At 37.3% G+C, this 22,899-nt stretch overlaps 1 protein-coding gene across 7 annotated transcripts in view; it reads left to right on the top strand.

Annotated features, from left to right (window-relative positions):
• Window positions 1–22,682, top strand: part of AGTR1 (angiotensin II receptor, type 1) — a 44,955-nt gene extending 22,273 nt beyond the window's left edge. For 2 of the 7 annotated variants that reach the window (XM_011972802.1, XM_011972804.1), the window contains exon 2: window positions 20,669–22,682. In XM_011972802.1, the coding sequence (XP_011828192.1) occupies window positions 20,716–21,795 (1,080 nt within the window). In that variant the 5' untranslated portion in view covers window positions 20,669–20,715 and the 3' untranslated portion in view covers window positions 21,796–22,682. Of the gene's footprint in view, window positions 1–10,100; window positions 10,511–11,191; window positions 11,495–19,484; window positions 19,642–20,668 lie in introns of those variants that run through there. The other 5 variants (XM_011972803.1, XM_011972801.1, XR_001005216.1 and 2 more) reach the window with 5 other exon arrangements.
• The last annotated feature ends 217 nt before the right edge of the window (window positions 22,683–22,899 follow it).

Genomic DNA, 22,899 nt, shown 5'->3' with positions numbered 1-22,899 from the left:
ACACACACACACACACACACACACAGGCTCAAAGCATAAGTGTCAACAGATCAGAGGAAAACATGGGAGAATGTATTTTTCATACCAAATCTATTAAAATTCTATCATCTAAATAACTTCCCATCATAGCATGTGGTCAACCTTATTTTTCAAATCCGTAATTTTAGAACTTATGTCATGGGGTAGTCTTTAAAAGACTTTTAACATCTAGTTTCAAATCAAAAATAATATGTTAACAAGCTGTAGCATAGAGGGAGTACATAAATTATCATCGTTGCCCTGCATGAATAGTAATTCACAGGTTTGGCTCAGCCACAACTTAGATGAAATAATTAACTATGTACAGTACTGAACAATATAAAAGTAATTAATCTAGCTGCCTCATACTGGTTTGGCCTAAATAAACATGCAATAAAAAAGCCATAGGATTTTATTATTTTTTTACTCACGTTACCACTTTAGTATGTTGGAATTTTAATATGTCAGAAGAAAGATATCTTTGCATTAAAAAATCATTTTCTTTTCAAATGTTAATGTACTGATTATCACTAAGTGAATTCCATATATTTATAATTGTGGGCAGATGTTCTCAATTAATAGTTTTATTCATTCTACTTCACAGTTTAGTGAAAATGATTATTTTAAATTAAGGTGTAAACAAGAAAAAATGAGCTTTTGATTACTATAAATCACACAGAATTTGTTGGTGGTACTATAATCCTGTGTAGGTATAGCTTTGGCAAAACATTTCAGATAAGCTTGTTTTTTGCCTCATGGGTTCTGGGAGGAGGTGAGTTGTCTATTTGTCCTATAAGGTCTTTGCCAGCAGGTTCAGAAAGGTAAAAGGGCAAGGTCGTTAATTGGCTAGAGGGCAACAAAGAAGGTAGTTATCCCTGTGTGTGTGGTCAAGAAAAAAGGGCTCAGGTGATCTTGCCCAGGAGAGAGTAGGTTCATTCAGCTTCACTTCTTTTGGTAAAAGCCCACTCTCAGTGTATGAGTGTTCCTTTGCCTAACCATCTAGACTATAACATGTTTTCCCCTATATGACTCCATCGATTAATTGTTGCAGTATTATCCCCACTTCATAAATGGGCAGAGAGGATGAGGCTGAGTAGTTCTTCCAAAGTCAAGTAGCATGTAAGATGTAGCAGCAAAACTCAAACCCAGAGACTTCTGCTTCCAGCCAAGATGGAATAACAGGGACTAGATTTACCTCCCCATCTAAAACAATTTTAAAAACTGGACATAAATATGAAACTGGTTTTCAAGAGAGTGGACATCCGATAACAAAGGGCAGTGATCGCTGGAGGATAGGAAACAAATGACCTGGGACTGTCCCAGCCCACTGCCTGGAGGGAGTTTGCAGGCATGATACAGGGATGGTACACCCAGGTGGAACTCGGGGTCCTTGCTGAGTTGAGGAAATGGAGCTGGGAGTCCAGAGAGGCCAAGGAGGCTAGAGTTCAGAGTACCAGAGAGTTGAGAGCTGCACAGAGAACCCAGAGATCTGCAAAGGGTACCCCTTGTGCTTCAGTGCTTGTGGGTAAATAATCACCCAAACATATTAGAGAGAACAAGCCCCAGAGGTCATCAAGAGCTAGAAAATAGTTCCTATTTCCACCAGCCACAGTGGAAAGTCTCATAATTCATGGAGCATCAGGGTAGCATACTCATTAGGTTCTTGCCTCAGGAATGGGAAAAATTTAGCCCTAGACTAATTGCTGCTCTGGTCCCACCTAAGAAACCATAAAAGTCAGACTCGCAAGAATTAAATTATTTGCAAGTAACTCAACTGCTTTTCAGAAAACAGATGGAGAATTTTTGTAGGAATACAAAAGCATCCAATATCCAACAAAGTAAAATTCACACTGTTTAGCATCCATTATAAAATCACCAGGCATGCAAAGAACCTAGAAAGTACAACCCATAAAAAGAAAAAAAATGAATAGAAACAGACCCAGTCAGTAATGACACAGATGATAGGATTATTACACTATGACATTAAATGGTTATTATGACTATTTCATATGTTCAAAATGCTTGATGGAAATTTGAGCATATTAAAGACATGGGAGATATTATTTAAAAAAAGACTGAAATTGACTTCTAGAGATGAAAACTACAATGTCTGAGATGAAAACTTAAACTGGGACTTCAGATGCTAAGACTACATTTGTTTCACATCCCCCACAACGTTCTTCCCTGGACACTGAGTTTCCTCCCAGCAGCTGAATACTTCATGCTTAATACTTTCTTAATGCTGAACTCTCAGAAAAAGTCCTTCATTCTAAGAAGTGGTGGGAGGGTGCCACTCTGTAGCCCCTCTCTCATCTCACTCTGGTCCCTGCTGGCCTGGAGCAGATTCCACTCCCTTCATGCACTGATACTCCACTCTAGACTGAACCTCCTCACGAGGTAGCCATCAAGCCATCAGCAGTCCTCAACATGGCACCTTCTGAGTCAGTTACAAGAGTTTGCCTCATCAGACCACCATTCTCCATCTCTGTTTTCTGGCTCACCCCAAAACTCTAGTTAAAAATCATGACATGTTATCTCTTCACATGAAATACAGTTAATAAGGAAGTCAGCATTTTTGCAGCTCCCAACGCTTCATATCTAAGGAGCTGTGTATGAAATCATGAACTATGTTCTTCCAACCAGCCAAGCAATTAAGCAAAGTATACATGTCCATGTTGTCCTTGTACAGAGTTTGAAATATGCTCATGAGAATTAAACTATTTTTCAATAAATCTGAAAAATCAACTTGCTTGTCCAGGAAGTTTTATTCGGGATAGAATCCCAAACAATGAATGCGCTAGCCAAGTGTTACTATTAATCAGAAACACTCCATATTCATCCAGGATTAATCCTGTGTTACTCCCTCAGTCAGTGTAGCAATATGTTCTCTTCATGCACTTTGTGTGTGTGTGTGTGTGTGTGTGTGTGTGTTCCCAAATCTGCAGTGAATGTATTTAGAAAATACATTAGTATCGAAAATACAAATGTAGCCTTAAAACATAAATGTACAGATAATTTCATACTTGTAGCAGTGTTCACTTCAGAAACACTTCACGAGAACTATTTTAAAATAAATATTTTCAGTATTTATTTGAAATATTTTAAAATGTAAACTCCTCACCAGTCATATAGCCAGGGCCGTTGAATGAGTGTGGCTCTATGAAGTAGCTTCAGTTCCTTTCACTACTGATGACCTTTTGAACACTAGATAATATTTGTCAAGTAAATGTCAAAATAGTATGCAGGAAGAACCAAATCATGGATTCTGTTCTGCATTCACTCACCTAGAGACATCACTTTGGAGCACTTTAGAGCAGCAACAGCTCTAAGAGACATAACAGTATGCTTCACAGGCTAGAAAAATGAAAAGGGAAAAATAAGTTGCTAGCAAGAACAATGAGGGGTGGGGGTGAAGTTCAGGCTGCCGTTCTGAAAGCTTTCTCAGACTGGGTTAGGTTCATCTCACGCAGTGCAGACTGTGCAGGCTGGCTGAGTGAGATCAAGGTAGACAGTAGCCTCGTCTCATCACATCTCTGTGTTTTCCCATAACCTCCAACTATTCAGCCATGAATTGCTAAATGTAGAATGGAAGGGGGAATGTCTAATAAACAGAGACATACTTCAAGTCTTCAGTCTAGTTAAAACATTGGAACGAGGGTCTGCACCAGCTTTCTGGGGCTTGGAGTCTCTTCTTAGTTCTAAAATGAGATGGTTGGCCTGGATCCTAAGTTTCAAAATTGGCAGCCTTTTTAACTAAATCTAATCTGCAGAAGAGTTCTGTTAGGTTCCACAGTGTTGGGTATATATAGAGAGAGAGAGAAAAAACATTTTAAAATAGGATATTTCACATGAAATTTGAAATTTTAAGTTTATATTTTAAAGTTAGCTGTTTTCCCCCATCTCATTACAATTGGCACAATTGACTATAGCCGAGAAGTGACCCCTTGGTCCCCCTCCAAGAAAGGGGGAGGGCCCTCCATTCACCACCATGTCCACTTCACCTATTTCTCCCAGCCTATATATGTATTTGAATATGTGAACCCTGGAAAGTATAACGTCTAGAGACCATAACAACAATACAATGCTATGAATCTCTGACTTACAAGGAAAACAAAAGACTGTAGAGAATAGTAGTTCAACCACATTTTAGGTTAAAATAGACTTTACTTGGATAACCTGACAACCAAAACATCTTTGATAATATAGTAATTGTGTATGTTTACCGGACAAAGGGCGTACATATATATTCTTGTATTTCTCTGAAGAAGAAAATCAATAAATTCGACCCATAAATTTCTTTCTATAGCAGACATTTTTGTGACTTCCTGACTCACAGGAGATAAAGCTATCCTCCAAACCTAAACCGAAAGTCTGTAAGTTGAAGAATGACTTTTTATGTAAAGAGAACACACTGGTTTCTGATAAGATATAAAGACACCATGTAATTTATTTAGGGAATGGTTCTAAGCTGATCATTGACTTATTTATACATCTATAGCTACTGGAATAGACTGATTCCAAAAATGTATTTTCTCTGAATTGGAATATTTTTCATATCAAAATATCCAAAATTATTAGCATATTATGTTATTCTCACAAAGTCCTAATGAACTTCACAAATCTGCCTGCTCTATACTGAGTACAAAAAATACTTAGCCTAATTTGTTTTTCCATTATTTTATATAGTAATAAAGTAATACCAAAAATGTTATTACCAGAAACAACATAGTGTTGTATAATTATTAGAAAGTGAACTCATGAAATCCTATTAAAAAACAACAATTACCACATGTTAAGTCAGATAATTCACAGAAGAGACTTATATGAATACTAGGGGAGCTGTAGGCAACAAAATTTTTCTCTGAATCCTGCATTTTGAAAAAAGTTTCTGTCATTTAATTAGTTGAGATTTGATTCACCAACCAAAGGTCTATAGTGTGATATGTTTTCTTCCTCCATCATAAAGTTAACTTAAAGTCATCTGTACTTTATGTATTTATTCTTTCACTTCTTCCCCAAAAGTAATTCTTTAAATTGCTTTATGGGATTAATAACAAATTATATCATTATATATTATTGTATTATTAGGGCTTCCAACCTCATTCTAATCAATTTCTTGGCCATATATAATAATGCAACAAATTGCATCTGTAAAGTAAAATTTTATGAAGCAATTTACTTAGTATATGTATGAGGACATATTAATATATATTGAAAATATTTATAATGATAGTAACAATATTTATTATGTAATATATGGCAATTCCCCCACCCAAATTTTATTTAAACCTTATGTTAACAGCATAGAGTCTGTTTTTATCCCATTTTAAAGATGAGGAGACTAAGGCTCAAAGAGGGTGAGAAAATTGGACAGTTACAAGTTAGTTAGAGATGGAGACAGGTTCTTTTTGTTTTGTATTGTTTTTGTGACAGTCTCATTCTGTTGCCCAGGCTGGAGTGCAGTGGCGTGATCGTGGCTCACTGCAACCTTCACCTCCTACCAGGTTCAAGCAATTCTCCTGCCTCAGCCTCCCAAGTAGCTGGGATTACAGACATCCGCCACCATGCCCAGCTAATTTTTGTATTTTTAGTAGAGACAGGGTTTCACCATGTTGGCCAGACTGGCCTCAAACTCTTGACCTCAAGTGATCCACCCGTCTCGGCCTCCCAAAGTGCTGGGATTACAGGCGTGAGCCACCATACCCGGCCGGAGACAGGTCCTTAACCCTGACCTGTGAGACTGCAAAGGTTGGTTTATTTCCTATGAGGCCAGCCAGATAATAGACTCTGCTAACATTAATTAAATTAATGTCCTTTTTAAGATTCTAGGTGCTGAATATATATCTCTTGGTCTATAAATTAGCTTTGCACTTCAGCTATTTAGTACACTTGTTTTTTTATTGTATCTAGCATATTCTTACCGAATGGGTATAATATACTGTCTTTTGAAGAAATTATTTTGTACACATAATCTTAAAATACTCTTCCAAGGGCAAGGTAGAGGCTTCATAGTATTAATATCATTTCCATTTGTCAGATCAAAGTTCAATGAAGATTTAATGATTTGTCCAATACCTCAATTTCTAGAGAAGCAAAGAAGAATCCCCAAATTCTAGTTCTAAGTTTATTTTTTCCCTTGCTAAATCCTAAATCCTGCAGTCAACTGATTTTTTTTTTTTTTTTAAGACGGAGTCTCGCTCTGTTGCCCAGGCTGGAGTGCAGTGGTGTGATCTCAACTCACTGCAACTTCCACCTCCTGGGTTCAAGCGATTCTCCTACATCAGCCTCCCGAGTAGCTGGGATTACAAGTGCACGCCACCATGCCTGGCTAATTTTTGTATTTTTAGTAGAGACGGGGTTTAACCATGCTGGCCAGGCTGGTCTCGAGCTCCTGACCTTGTGATCTGCCCATGTTGGCCTCTGAAAGTGTTGAGATTACAGGCATGAGCCAGAGTGCCTGGCCTGCTGTCAACTGATTTATGTTCATCAACTTCTTAAGTTACTTTGCTCTTTTACTCATTGCCTTTGGTTTTATGTATTAAGATTTAGCATCAGCATTCATAATATTTTTTCACTCTTAATTCTGAGTGTTTCCGTCTGAATGTTTTTTTAATTTTTGTAGTTTATGGGCTTTTTCTTCATTTACTCCCAATTATCCAGGAAAGGCTGTGTGCATCTTTTGAAAACTCTGATGTTCTCAATGAAGAGACCTTTTAAATGACCTTGTTTGTCCCCCACCGAGTTGCATATCACAACTTCAAATGTCTCACTAAAATGTTACCCATTTGGCATCAGTTTACAGAAAAGCCTGCACTCTGAGATAAGAAAGAACAGTGGTGTTTTCATAGTAAGAGAATAGAGTTCTTAATGGGAAATGGGGAGAGTATAATTTCCACTGATTTAGCTGGTCTTTCAAACTTTATGGTACTTTTCTCCTTGAACTAGCCTATAAGACATTTGTAGGGAAAATACCACAGGCATCAAATTTTGGGCATAGATGTCTATTGATGTTGCTCCTTACAAAGCTGTTTCGCTGAATTGTTTCTCCTTGCTTACAAAAACTACTCCATGCCTTTATTAGTCAGAAAAGCAGTTTTGTAGAGAAGGCAAGTAACAGAGAATCAAGCTAAGTAAGTGAAACTCTCTGATTGTCAAACTTCCAGAAAGTAACGTTTGTAACTAGGTATGGTATATTTGTCCTCTCTCTTTCTCGCTGCTCTCTACTTGGTTTCTAATGAAAGCCTTGATTACATGTTATATTTAATGTACTGTTCCACAAAGAAGAACAGTCCTAATGTGAATGTACAGCTGAATTTACACTTAAATATTGCAGTCAGTTCAGACCGGAAGGATACAGATCAATGCCCTTTGACCCTCTGCCAGATTCCCTGAAGTGTCTATGGCAGTGATACCACAAGAGGGCAGGGTTTGACTTCCGGACTAGGTGGCTTCCTCCCTTCAGTGCGGACCTTGGGGCCACCACAATATCCATCAATCTCCTGAAACTCTAATGATGAATCTGAGCTCAAATTCCCTCGTTGGCTCTATCTGTGCAGAATCCTGAAGTTATGAAAAATGCTTACAGAGGGTAATTTCTAGAATGATCTAACACAGCAGATATTTAGTAAACTCCCTGTTTGAGAGCGCTCACTAAGCACCCAACACAGCTTTAGACTTTGGTTACCCAATAGGATGTTATCTTTTGTGAGGGATCTGTAGTTTTCCTGGGAAGATACAATGCATGAAATAAAAGCCTCCAATAAAATTCAGTATACAGTTAATGTATTCCATAAAAGGTGAGAGATACAAATTATCAAAGGTTAGAACAAAAAGTAGGGACCAGAGCAGGGTTTTTCAGTAGCAACACTATTGACATTTTGGATTAGATAATTCTTTGGTGTGGGAGCCTGTCTCATGCATTGTAAAATGGTTAGCAGTATCACTTGTCTGCCTGCTAGATGCTAGTAATACCCCCACACCTCCCTCTCCCACACTGGGAAAATCAAAAATGTCTCCAGTCATTGCCAAATATCCCTGGAGTACAAAATCACTCTGATTGAGGTGCACTAGACTGGAGTGTGAAGAGATGACCATACCAAAAAATAAAAATAATAATACAGCCTTAAACCATTACTTACAGAATGTCAAAAATGTAAGGACCTGCTCTCTATTCCTGTTTCTTCACCTGAGAAATGGGAATAATGATGCCTTCCCTCGTAAATCTCTCGTAGAAATGAAAGCAATTAATGCAACAATTGGCATATAGTAAGCATCCAATTAATAATAAGTGATCAGTGTTACTATTGCTAACATTAAGCCACTATTATAAGTCCTTTCTATTAATCAGCAGAAACAAAAAGAAGTATAAAATAATGGTACATTAAAAAACTTAAATACTTGTATGTCATTTTGTGCTAAAGTTATGAAGCTGAAAAGATTGAATTGACATTTTCCCCATTGATAGAAATAATCTCAAAAATGTTCCATCTTCCTTGTGAAAGGCAAAGGCCAGCAGCTTCCACATCCCCAGCATCTGATGAGTAGTTAATGATCCAGAAATAAACTGTTAGATGCTTCAGGGAATTTCTACGTATAGAGAAGTTCCATGTAAATATTTCTCCAAGAGGTGGATTGAGAATGATAATTCACTTTTACCCTCTTAATTTGATTTATAAGCTTCACCTATCTGGCAGGAGATAAGAACCAAAATTAACCGAGGAGAAAAAAATAAACAAATGATTTCAAGTGACCATGATCTTCAGCTGGAACTAGTAACCGCAAAAATTTTGGAACTGCAGAGGAACTGGGCTGAAGAAGTTCAGCCAAAATTATTTGTTTATAAAAACTAGAGAGTGTTAGATATTTCTATCACACTGGCTTATCTGAAATTTCTGCTGGCTCAAATGAAATTGTATTCTTCTATTTCCTGCTGGGGGGTTCCTTCCCTAACCACAATTACTTTTGGATGGGAGACTTGTAACTTTGAGAACAAGGAGAGTCTCAGCTTAGCTAGCTGGAAGAACCAGAGGAGAGTTTTAGTATCTCCTGAAGAAAGAAAAGCACTAACAGGGTTGTAGCAGCATTCGGGACGAGTGGAGTCAACATGTTTGACAGTTTCTGACTCGAACAGTTTTGTTGCTGGTAATAAAAGCAGAAGTCACATGCTGAATGTGAAGGTAAGAAAAGGAGAATTTGCAATGGCAAAGTTAAAAACAAGAGGAGATGATGGTCTTGGTATGGCACAGGATGTTAAAAAAATTCTCCTGTCCTTAAGGAGTTACTGCTATATGAGTAATGTGCCACTTCCCTACATAGCCTTCTATGCAGAAATGCTATATTTCCACTTCACAACCCAGGAGGTGCATTTTATTTTACATTTAGAGGAGGAACAAACAATCAGAAGGCAAAAACTGGTGCATTATTTTATGTAATTCTCTTGGAAAGAGTTCATTTTTAGCTTCTGCTCAGACAGCACACAACTACTGGGAATATATTTTAATTTCAAATCTGATGTGTGACATCTGGTAACTCATTTATTGCTAATGAAGTTTTCACAGGAAGCAGCAGTCACCAGTAGCTCATCTTATTTTTCAGTTGGCAAAGTGTTGTTTACCTTTTATTGGCCTGGCATCGGTGTCTCTTATCACAGGCTATTTAGTTAGAAAATGCAAGTAGCCTAACATAGAAAAGAAATGGAGTGGTAGATAATAGTAGATAGAACGGTCTAAGTATTTTTATTACAGTGATGTAATATCACTGTAATTTATGTTTAAAAATTATGTAATACTCAAAAGGAATTCTCAGAGCTGGCAAAACAGTCTGGTCCAAGCAGCCTCTCAGCAGTGCCTTTCAGCCTCCCCTCTCTGAGTCTTTCCACCCCTTGCTCCTACTTTAGTTTCTTCCACTTCTAGCACCACGTGCAGTTTCCCAATTTCTCTTATCCAAATTTACTCACAGGGAAAAAAAAATTAAATTAGTCATTTACACCACAGTGTGAACCTAGTAACACCAACGAAAGTCCCAAAGTTCTAGGGTCTCAGAGCACCTCCAGACCCATGATCTCATTCGGTGTTTCCAGCAGCGTTTTGCACCAAACTGGACACATGCTTGCTACTTCATCATGCTCATCCTGAACATTATTATTGTCATCATCATTTTCCAGATGAAGAAGGTGAATCACAAGTCAAGTGACAGGCCAAAGGCTCCACAGGTCATAGGAGGTAAATCATGTGCTTGATTGAGAACTTTTGGCTCCCATCACTATGCTCTTCCCACTGTCTTAACTCTGGTTCTCACCTGAGCCATTGTGTTTCATCTCAGGTAGATCTTAGTTCTGCCTGAGAAGGTATGAAGGTGGGTATTCCACCCTACCTGAATTATAGGAATTTCAGATATCTGTGAGCAGGTGCAAAGGGGATTTTACTAGATGACATCCTGCTGGACACACTTTATGCCAGTCCTGAATGTGTAATAGAAATATGCAGTTTAATGAGTAAGTTTCTCATATTCAGTTTTTGATGCTTCATAAACGTTAAATGAAAACATTTTAGCTGAGAGTACTTTTGTTGTTTGTTGGATTTGGTTTTGCCTGTTAATCAGGATTATCAGCATTTAAGCCAGCGTTGCAAATGAAGTTGCCTACAGGGCAGTGCTTTTCAAATATTAGTGTGTATCAGAATTACCTGGAGGGCTCATTAAACACAGCTTGCTGAACCCCACCCACAGAGTTTCTGATTCAGTAGGTCTGTGGTGGGGCCAGAGATTTGCATCTCTAACAAATTCCTGGGTGATGCTGATGTTGTTGTTTCAGGGACCACACTTTCAGAACCATTGCTAGGGGGCCAACTAGGGGACTTCTGTGAGTAAAAGCACCTACACTGTGCTTCCAGTACAGCAGCCAGCCCCAGAGTGATGAGCACTTGAAACGTGGCTAGTGTAACTGAGGTGTCCTGGAAGCATACATCATACCCTGGGCTTTGAAGACATAGTACAAAAACTGTGAAATATCTTAATAATTTTATGTGGATTACATGTTGAAATGACAATAGTTTGGATATATTGGATTACATATTTTATCAAAATTAATTTTACCTGTTTCTTTTTACATTTTAAATGTTTTTAATAGAAAAATTACAATTATATATGTGTCTCACTTTCTATTTCTTTTGGACAGCACTGAACTACAGAACCATAAAATAGAGGGGTATTAGTGAACTACAGAAAATTCAAGTCCCAAAAGCTGTAATACTCTGAGGACTAAAGAAAATATATACGTTGATCAGATTTGCCCTAAGGGGTCAGTTTATACCCAAACATTTGCTGTCACAAGTATTAAATGTAGAAGCAATCCAATATCTACTATTTTACTTTTCTTTCAGGGTTAATCAAGTGCCTTATTATAATTCTTCAAATAAAAGCATTATCATAATAATGAAAAATATTTCTGCTGAACTTCCGAATAAAAAAATTTAGTAATATTTTGAAAGTCTGAGCTTTATTTAATTCGTTCTGCTTACCCTTGTATTATAGAACAATTACATTTTAAAAATGCTTTTATGTCTTACAAAGAACTTACTTTTTATTTTTAGCAGTCCATGAAATAGAGGTGAGAACAGGTGTTGGTATTCCCATTCTAAATATCTTGTAATATTTAAAGGAAAACAAAGTGAAATATTAGATTGTGTTGCCGGTTATGGCAGAGCAGACTCTTTGCCAGGACAGCAGTCCAGTGCTTTCTCTTCCAGGCTGTTCTGCTATTCCTCAATTTTTACAGCATTTTTATGTTAATAAATAAATAAATAAAAAGTAAAGAACTATAATGCATACAAAACTGTGTTTGAAGAAAAGGAAACTGTGTGATAAAATCAAATGAACATGACCCTTACAGCTTTAGTTTTCTTAGAACAGAGGCCCTTTAACTCTCCAGAATGTTGAAATCTTCTCTTGAAGTTCTCTTATAATACTCTGCCCTCGCCTCTGTGTTTTTATCTGGGCAATTAGACCACATTAACTAATTGCTAAACTTCAAAAAGTTGTATTTTCTTACAAAGAATTTCAGAATAGGTTGATTTTCTATGGTATTTTAACAGTGTCACATTGTGCTCCTCTCTTCACAGGACCATGTAATCTTAACTCTCTAACTTCATGGCAAGCTTTTAGTTTTGATTTTCAGCCATGTTCCAAACTGTATTGTTTGACCTGGTAGTGTCAATAAATAACACAAGGCATGTCTGAAAGGCTTACAGCTTTTGGCCATAAATGGAATGAAACAAACTAGCCCAGATAGGGCCCAAACTCTTAACATTGACCTCATTAGTCTAGGACCACAACCAGCTATCCAAATATGCCTGGAAAATATTTCTTTGAGTAATAGTTAATTTTTTAAAAGAAAGAAAAAAAAAACCTGTGACTATGATCATCTTATGTTGAGTTTCTTTATTCATCTTGAGTAAACAGTAAATTTTTTTCACCTTGTTGTTTTAATACAAAAAGTTCTGGTGTTTAATATAGAATATTATTAAATCAGTGTGGGATTAAAAATATCTATATAGATAGCTGATTTAACAATATATGACAGCATTAATCAACTGCCTTGTTATAATTCTTGAAATTGTTGTTATTCTACTTGTCAAGCAATTTTGCCCTTCTCTTCAAAAGATGCATACCTGTTCAAAGGAAGGATTATAAAAGTTCATGCTTCAGAAATTTTTTTTAAGAGTATAACCAACTCCCTGAGGATACAGGGGTCTAGGGAAGCTAAATGACAGCTTCAGGGTCACCCATCTAGTGAGTGGGAAAGCTAAAATTAGAACCTCAGTCTGCTCCCACATTTTCCACCAATTTGCAGACTATCATTAAAGAATATTTCTTCTGCAATCAGAACATTGAGCAATTTGGAGAAACGTACAGTATATCGATATTCTAGCTTCATTTAAAATTTATGGTTATGTGGCTTGTATCATGTTAAAAGCTTTAATCTAAAATGAATTACCATGTGGCCAATAACCCTAACATAAAACTCATAATACATATAAATTCTCTAATATTATCATAATTTCTTAAGGGTGCAAATTAATTAGTACCTCTTTTCCTGCCCAATAACTTTCCTCACGCCCCTTAAAATGGAATTTGAAATGAGATAAACAGTTGCTGCTGCTGAATTGAAGTTTCAGAGAAATAAAAGTGAGGTGGCTTCATATACAAAATCTGTGGTTTTGTTCAGAAGTTGGATGAAGCAACTGTTATTGACTAAGCCCACATTGGTGCTGCCCTTTTCTCTGTTGAAAAGAAAAGCTTGTGAGTAGTCTCCAAGAGCCATATTATTAAAAATGATGTTTCCTCCCCATGATGGCTGAGATACTAATCCATTGAAATGTGGCGATAATTCTTGTGAGAAAATTCTGAGTCTATAAGTTTGAAGAATTTAGAAGTGTAAGAGGACAGGGGTTCATTTACTTACAGGCCTTCTTCCAAGTTAGGTTTTATTTTCCTTTTCTCCTAGTCTCTGGAGTCTCCTCTCTCCAGACACCCTGGAAAGCCATTCATGGCCTTTCATATTTAACATGAGAGTATTTTCTACTAACACCAACATGTCAAAGAAAGATGTTTAAAGCATGTGAATTAGACTTGATCATGTATCTTTCATTGGTACCTGTTTCTCTTTACTTTTTGGAATAAAATAAAAACAACAAAAACAGCTAAGAATTTGGGATAGTGATGTGGGTGTGAGGGATTGGGACATTCATCACAACTGAGTTGTTTAATTTATAGTAAGTAGGAACTTTTAGAATTTAGAGAAGTTTAATTGTAGTTTAGAGTTTCATTATCAGACGGTAGTCTTGAATAATTCCCAAGAAGCTAAAATGTGGGATTAACATTTTACTCTCATTTTAATTCATATCCTGAATATAAATTTTATTATAAATTATAAAGTTTCTGAATTTCCTTTCATAAAACTGGGTTCTTTGGGTTTTTAGTTATTTTGGATGAAACAAAGGGGAGGGCTGGTTGGAAATGATGGAACATTTAACCACTGTTTCTACAGTTAGTCACAATTGGTACATGCAGAATTAATAAAGCAGCTTGCCTTGTTTTTATTTCTTGTGAGGTCAGACAACAGTGGATGATAATGACTTGGGAAGAGGACCAGAAGTCACTATTTACCATGTACACATATCAGAGAGTCATTTATTAAGTTTGAGGAGATTGGATCTTAAATACTTAATTAGAATGATATTAGTAATTTTAATAAAATATTTTGCATTGAGAACTATTCACTCAGAAATTGCAGGGGTGGACAAAATCATCTCCAAATAAATCATTTAACATGAAGTTAGGCTAGGATTACCAACCAAGAGCATGGCATTCTCCTATGCATCTGACTTAAAAGCAATACTTGTCTCTTGCCCCATGGTGCCAGGCGGTCTGCCATGCTTCCCTCTTCGTGGCTGCCAGGATTCCCGCATGGAGGTAAATATAACCTGTAAAGGCTCAAATACTTCATCAAAAGCCATGACTATAATCCAAAGCTATTAGGTTTAAGCAACTTATTTGGAAATTATCACCTTCAAATAACATGTAGGGCAACCTCAGTAGAGATGAAATAGATGAAGCAGGCATGGAAACTGCCCTTCCTGCCTTAAATACAAAATACCAGATCACAGCTCTGAATAAAAGTTAAGACCACATTGGGCCAGATCAGGACTAACACTAGATACACAGCTGACATAAAGTTCCAGTGACTTTGGCAGTGTGAAAGTCAGGACCACCAGGCACATGTACTGAAAGCAATTTAAGCTGTGTTTCCCGATTAAAGCCAGGAACTGAAAAATCACTGCCTATTCATGATGAAAGACTAGAAAACTTCTGAAGACCAGAGAGAGTTTGAGAGTGGTATAGATACTAAGCTACTAAATACTACAAATGTATAGTATCTGCAAATATATATATATATAAGGTTGAAAACTAAGCTCAGAAATGAGCATTATAAACTCTTCCAGATCAAGGGAGTGCTGTACCCCCAAGCTGAAGTTTCACAGGCCACCATCATCCCAACACTCAGTCTTCCCAAGCAAGTTAATTCCCACCAAAAATGAACACAGTCAAAGATTACAAAACCTAAGCGGAAGTCCATTATCAAGAAACAGTGTCCATAGGTGCAATAAATAGAATTTATACCGGAGGAACTATAAATAGTAAAGCAATTGGGTAGAGGCTCTTAACAGACAGATATTGAAAATGTTAAGGAAAATAAAAGAAGAAGTAGACTTCATAAAATAGGAACAGAGGGCTAAGAAATAAAAACAAGCAGATCTGAAAAAGAAACGAGTAAAAACCCTAAAAATATTAGTGCCAATTTCTATGAGTCAATGAATTCACAAGTGAATACCTAACAGTTATTTCCTGTGGCCTTACTTGGTGGCTGGGGGCAGGGGAAGCGATATAAGAGCAGAAACAGTTGTTTTCTACGTCTGAATTACAAAATAGGAACAATAAAGACAATGGTTTATTGAACAGGATGGTTTACTGAGCTGTCCAGCACTGTAAGCAAATGGCTTACAAACATTGGCCTACTCTTTGTGATGCTTGAGAGAGATACTTTGATAGAAGATTATTTCAAAATATAATTACTTGGTCTTTTAGTTCTCTCTTTATTATCATAGGACACTATGGGGAATTTTTTTTTCTTTAGATTGCAAACTAGTTTTAAAAAGAGCTTGTAATGAACAATTTAATTAGATTGGTTTTGGCGTGCCTAAAAGCTTAAGAAGGTATTAATATTCTAATCAAAAGTCTTGGGAAAGCATTCTTACAATAAAAAAAGGAAAGAAAATCTTCATTCTTATGCTTTAAGAACCAGGAAAGCTGTCGAAGGATGTAAGGTAACTCTTACAAAAGCAATTGTTAAATAAATGTGGTTTGGCCACAATGAGCCAACACCTATGTTTGCCACAGACTTAGGTTCCCACCTGACTCACGGCAAATTTATTCAGCTGCTTAAGATTATTTTTTACTCATACTTCAAAAGAACAGCAGCCTGGAATTTTTAGACTTTTAATGGCAACGGAAGGAACTTAACTATGATAAACATTTTTCTTTACTCTCATGCTTTCTTAACCCATGGCTGTTCTGAGTCAATGTTTGCCTTGCATTCAAAAAATAATAGTAAAGATTTGAGTAAAACATATTCATTAAGTACTATTTGAAAGATATACCAAGTGCTTTCACATTATGTCACTTTATTCCTACAAAGATCATGTGCAATAAATATCACTGTTCTTGTTTCCTACAGATGAAAAAAAAAAACTGAGGGTCATTTTCAGAGAAATTGGATGACTTACCCAGAGCCACACAGATGTGTACGTGGCAAAGGAAGATTCCATTTCAAGTCTTCCAACCCCAAATTCATCTTCCTTTCCCTAAGGGGAAATGGTGCTATGGAATCCATGCAAGCCACAGAGCTTGGATAAAAGGCATAGTAAGACCAAACATAGGAAAAATAGGAAGAGGTGGATCCTCCTTTGTTTTTAATCAGTGTTCTACCTGCCTATAACTCTTCTGGGAAAAGAAGCAGGATGTGACTGAAACATAGCTGCTTTCTAGATCTCACAAATTTGGTTTTTCTAGTCAATCACATCTCTCTCTCCTTCAACTTCCCACCAAACCAGCATCTGTTCAGCTTCAAAGAAAAAAGAGCCCCACTGTTTCCCAGTCATTTATCATCAATCTAAAGTAACTGCCAATCACAAAAGTCCCATCTTTATTTCTTTCCTTAGAAACAAATTTCTCGAGGGAAGCTTATCAGTAGCAGAAATGCAGACTGGGAAATGACCTGTGTCACTCTCCCATCTAGAAATACCCAGTGCACATCCAGATCCCACACCCCCAAGAGGGTTGTGCAATATCTATTAATTTATGAGAGCTGTTTCCCATAGATGATGCTGCAGGCATTAGTAAGGAGGGGAAAGTTCCAGCAATGACACCATCTCTACTCCACCTTGGCTGGTTTCCAGGTGCCATCTCCTGATCCCTCTCCCCACCCCCACTGCCCTCTCGCCATCCTTCCCCCAAACCCCACTCTCCCCACCAATCTGGGTCAGTGATAAACACAGAGTATTCCACATGCCTCTGATATAACATTCAACACACTAGAGATAATACTGCCTTTAAGGCTCCTGTCCCCCTGGCTAGACTCCTAGAGGAGAATTGTGACTTTATTCCCCTTGCATCCTGGACACCCACACATAGTAGGGGTTCAGTGAATATATGATGAGTTGATGAATACCCACTGAATGTGCTATTTGCCTTGCTCCTTCCTTGTGCTTCCTTCTAATGTTTCTATCGCCTAAAATTCTTCTCCCTTTTTCCTCTACCCTCGAGTATGAAAAAATTTGTTTCCTTATTGTGTGGGGAGTCCTGGTAATGATACAAACATTTATGTAAAATGTTCTTCTAATTGGTATATTCCATGCTATGTCCAGATTCTTTCAAGTGAATTCTCATTGAGGTAATAATAACTCACCAAAGTTTCCAGGGATGATCCCCTAGCTGTTCAAAGCAACCTTTTATATATTAAATACCAGTCAATATGAATCAATGGTAACTGAAAAAAAAAGGTTGATAGCTTGTGAAGGAGTTGGAGTACAGAACTATACTTATAAATTGATCGTCACAAAGGCAGACTTTTTCCCACAGAAATTGTATTATGAATACTAGTTATAGTTTGAGACTAGTTAATAAAATTCTACTCACTCCAAACGTAGGATTAATGGAACCCACATGAGTTGTGTGCTGTCAAAGTAGAGTCAAGAGTAGAGAGAAGAAAGAGAAGAAAATTTCCTCCCTGTTCTCACAGCACAGGGCACCCAAGGGCTTCTACAGCATAAAATGTACTCCCTTCTATTTTTTACTGCCCTTATTCCCAAGCTGAACCAAATATTTACCTCTGCCCTCATTTTCAGTTATGGAGTTCACCCAGGCCCTTTTCAACCTTCGAGGTTCCTTAACCTTTACATTACTAATTCTTTTTCTAAGCAAAATCCAGCTGATCTCTACTAGATGGTTAAAAGGATAGCAAATAGGTAAATTAATCCACATTAAGGCACAAATGACTGCTAGCCATAACCCTTTAATGACTAATTAATTTTTAATAAAGAATATGTGTTTATATAAATGAATGTATACTTCTAAGTTGGCATAAGTTCCGAAACAATAATAAGATGAACTAGAAAATCTACAAGCTATAGGGAAATCCTCTGCGTGAGGAAGAACTAGTCATACCTCCCTAAAAGCCTAGCCCTAGTTTCTGTTATTTCTTCTTTTCATCTTCTGTTTTCTAAACCACAAGTTTCTAAAAGCACCAAGGAATTTTCTACCTGTTTATTTTGTTTTGTTTTTGTTTCTGTTTTTTTTCCAAGGTGAGGCCCAGGTTGACACTGAGTATTCTCTGTGAAACTCTTCAAGGAGCAACACGTGATTTCACAGAAATTAGTCTCAATACGCTGCATTCATAGCTGTAAGTTCTATGCTGCTCACCCATTCATTTGTCCATTCAGTCACTCATTCATGAGACATTTATCATCTGCCTCCTGGAATGTATCAGGGCCTACACCAGTAAACAAGGAAACAAGTAAACACTAGTAAATCTAGTAAATTTTAAACAGGCTCTCCCCACAAGCAACTGACAGACCAGTGGAGAAGACAGATATGTCAACAGATGATTACAATAAAGTGTCAAGGACGGGTGCGGTGGATCATGCCTGTAATTCCAGCATTTTGGGAGGCCGAGACGGGTGGATCACCTGAGGTCAGGAGTTCAAGAGCAGCCTGGCCAACATGGCAAAACCCCGTCTCTACTAAAAATACAAAAATTAGCTGGGCATAGTGGGATGCACTGGTAGTCCCAGCTACTAGGGAAGCTGAGACACGAGAATCACTTGAACCTGAGAAGCAGAGGTCACAGTGAGCCAGGATCACAGCTCTGCACTCCAGCCTGGGCAGTAGAGTGAGACTCTGTCTCCAAAAAAAAAAAAAAAAAAAGACAGTGTCAAACCTACATCCAAAGTGTCAAAGGGCTCAGAAAAGTTGGGAAGGCTTTACCAAAGATGTGACATTTAGGGTAGATAGCACCTGTTTGTGGGTACCAATGTCCCCATGAGTCAAAGAAGAAAAAGATGTACATTATATAAGCTGGATACCAAAAAGGAACAATAACGAGGACATGCAACCAAAAACTTACATAGGGAGAACAACTTCATTTACTCAGCGAAGGCGAAGAGGCCACTTAAGAACTCCCTCACATGTGTTCTGTCTTAAAAGCTGACTACTGGAGTTGTATCCCCTGCACAGCATCCCTTTGCACCAAAGTGAACACTACTTTAAGAACATGTGTTCAGCTCTCCTGAATGCCAAACAAACCATGCTTGGCGTGGCAGTGGTGTCCTATTTCTGCTGCTCTTTTTCCCCAGGGCATGCTGTTACAAGAGAATGCTCAGTCATGTTCATCTAGGGACCTGCTCCTGGTAGAGCAATAGGATCTGTGTGCCCAGCACCACTGCTCACCTAGCTGTCCTGGCCTGTGCCCAATGCTAACTTTCACCTCAGAGTGTGGCTGTACTACATTTGGTGACGTCACTCTCGCTGAACTTTCAGCCTCCTTCCTGGGACTTCCTGATGGACTCTTATCCAGGGCAGAATGTGTTGATTTTCTAAATCACATAAATGAATAGCTTGACTGTTGATGATGTAGAAAATCAGAGCAAATATTTGCATGGCTTCGTGCAGTTCATTCCTGAGCATCTGATTCTTCCCAGAATTCCAGAAAACCTGCTGCTTTCTCAAGCCCTCAGTAAAGACATGCTTTCTTGATAGTCCTGGCCAAACCTATTCATTTGACATCTTTGTTACACAAATGGTTAACCACAGGGTTAACTTCAGAAATGGCTGGCAGATATGAAGGTTAGAAGATTCATGCACTTTTGCTAGACTGAGTTGGAAGTTAAAGAATACATAGTTACTGACTGCAGAGGCCTGGAAAACAATGGAAAAAATCCTGTTCCTCAAAATTGAGCCCTACCTCCTACCCCTCTTAAATCAATTGCCACAGTGACCAATTTGTCAGTCACCTAAAGGCAACTATTCTGACCACTTAAGGGAGAATACTTATAATCTTTATACCTAATTAAAGATTGTGAGAGGAAAGAAATGATTTAAAGAATACGATATGAATGTGTCACACTTCTGAGTTAATGATAAAAGAATTGGTCCTGCTTACCTCAGGAAAAACTTTCAAGTCTTTCTGAAAAACTAATTTAATTCAGTAGTGTTTTCTAAGATGTAGGTTATGTTTTTAATCAATTTGGAAACTAAGATTTACTTATAGAAAAAAGGAAAAGGATAGGTTTATTCACACAGAACCCCAATTTCACTTCTCTGGATGATATTTACCATTTTCTACAAAAGCAATTATGTTCTAAAATTTAAATGTGCATTCTTAGGCTTTATCAGTTCACAGAGTTTCCTTAGGAAATATGATCTAGTATTTTTTCCTAAGACAAAAGTTGAGTTACTACGTTTATGACTGAGACATGAATGTTCATTTGTTTGTTTACAACAAGAATTATTTTTACCATTTTATTTTTATTTTCCCCAGGTGCATTTGATATAGTGTTTGTGACAAATTCGACCCAGGAGATCAAAATGATTCTCAACTCTTCTACCGAAGATGGTATTAAAAGAATCCAAGACGATTGTCCCAAAGCTGGAAGGCATAATTACATATTTGTCATGATTCCTACTTTATACAGTATCATCTTTGTGGTGGGAATATTTGGAAACAGCTTGGTGGTGATAGTCATTTACTTTTACATGAAGCTGAAGACTGTGGCCAGTGTTTTTCTTTTGAATTTAGCACTGGCTGACTTATGCTTTTTACTGACTTTGCCACTATGGGCTGTCTACACAGCTATGGAATACCGCTGGCCCTTTGGCAATTACCTATGTAAGATTGCTTCAGCCAGCGTCAGTTTCAACCTGTATGCTAGTGTGTTCCTACTCACGTGTCTCAGCATTGATCGATACCTGGCTATTGTTCACCCAATGAAGTCCCGCCTTCGACGCACAATGCTTGTAGCCAAAGTCACCTGCATCGTCATTTGGCTGCTGGCAGGCTTGGCCAGTTTGCCAGCTATAATCCATCGAAATGTATTTTTCATTGAGAACACCAATATTACAGTTTGTGCTTTCCATTATGAGTCCCAAAATTCAACCCTTCCGATAGGACTGGGCCTGACCAAAAATATACTGGGTTTCCTGTTTCCTTTTCTGATCATTCTTACAAGTTATACTCTTATTTGGAAGGCCCTAAAGAAGGCTTATGAAATTCAGAAGAACAAACCAAGAAATGATGATATTTTTAAGATAATTATGGCAATTGTGCTTTTCTTTTTCTTTTCCTGGATTCCCCACCAAATATTCACTTTTCTGGATGTATTGATTCAACTAGGCATCATATGTGACTGTAGAATTTCAGATATTGTGGACACAGCCATGCCCATCACCATTTGTATAGCTTATTTTAACAATTGCCTGAATCCTCTTTTTTATGGCTTTCTGGGGAAAAAATTTAAAAAATATTTTCTCCAGCTTCTAAAATACATTCCCCCAAAAGCCAAATCCCACTCAAACCTTTCAACAAAAATGAGCACGCTTTCCTACCGCCCCTCAGATAATGCAAGCTCATCCACCAAGAAGCCTGCACCATGTTTTGAGGTTGAGTGACATGTTCGAAACCTGTCCATAAAGTAATTTTGTGAAAGAAGGAGCAAGAGAACATTCCTCGGCAGCACTTCACTACCAAATGAGCATTAGCTGCTTTTCAGAATTGAAGGAGAAAATGGATTATGTGGACTGAACTGACTTTTCTAAAGCTCTGAACAAAAGCTTTTCTTTCCCTTTGCAACAAGACACAGCAAAGCCACATTTTGCATTAGACAGATGACGGCTGCTCGAAGAACAATGTCAGAAACTCATTGAATGTGTTGATTTGAGAAATTTTACTGACAGAAATGCAATCTCCCTAGTCTGCTTTTGTCCTGTTATTTTTTTATTTCCACATAAAGGTATTTAGAACATATTAAATTGTTAGAGGAGCAACAGGAAATGAGAGTTCAAGATTGTTCTGTCCAATTTCCAAAGGGCAGTAAAGCTTTTGTGCCTGTTTTTAGCTATTAGCAACTGTGCCACACTTGCACCTATTACTGCACATTTTGTACAAAGATTTGCTAAGCAGTAGTTGTCAAGTTTCAGATCTTTTTGTGAAATTCAACCTGTGTCTTATAGGTTTACACTGCCAAAACAATGCCCGTAAGATGGCTTATTTGTATAATGGTGTTACTAAAGTCACATATAAAAGTTCAACTACTTGTAAAGGTGCTGCGCGGGTCCCAAGTAGTAGTGTCTTCCTAGTATATTAGTTTGATTTAATATCTGAGAAGTGTATATAGTTTGTGGTAAAAAGATTATATATCATAAAGTATGCCTTCTTGTTTTAAAAAAGTATATATTCTACACATATATGTATATGTATATCTATATCTGAACTGCTGTTAATTGATTAAAATTTGGCAAAGTTCTATTTACTTTAAAATAAAATAATTTTATTGCAATGTATTTATCTTCATTACTTAAAATAGATACTAATTTATTTTAACATAAGACTACCTTGAATGATATGAATATATTTTTGTTTAAATTTTGATACAACTGATAGTTTAATACTATTGGTTATAGATTTTTTATCCTGCCATTGAAAAGATAAAAACATTTTGTTCTACTGCATGACATGGAATAAACACATCGTTTTGAATTTTTCAGCTTTTCACA

Source organism: Mandrillus leucophaeus, unplaced genomic scaffold (genome assembly GCF_000951045.1).
Source record: "Mandrillus leucophaeus isolate KB7577 unplaced genomic scaffold, Mleu.le_1.0 Scaffold130, whole genome shotgun sequence".
Classification (NCBI taxonomy): Eukaryota; Metazoa; Chordata; class Mammalia; order Primates; family Cercopithecidae; genus Mandrillus; species Mandrillus leucophaeus.
This window is presented reverse-complemented; position numbering and strand designations above follow the sequence as displayed.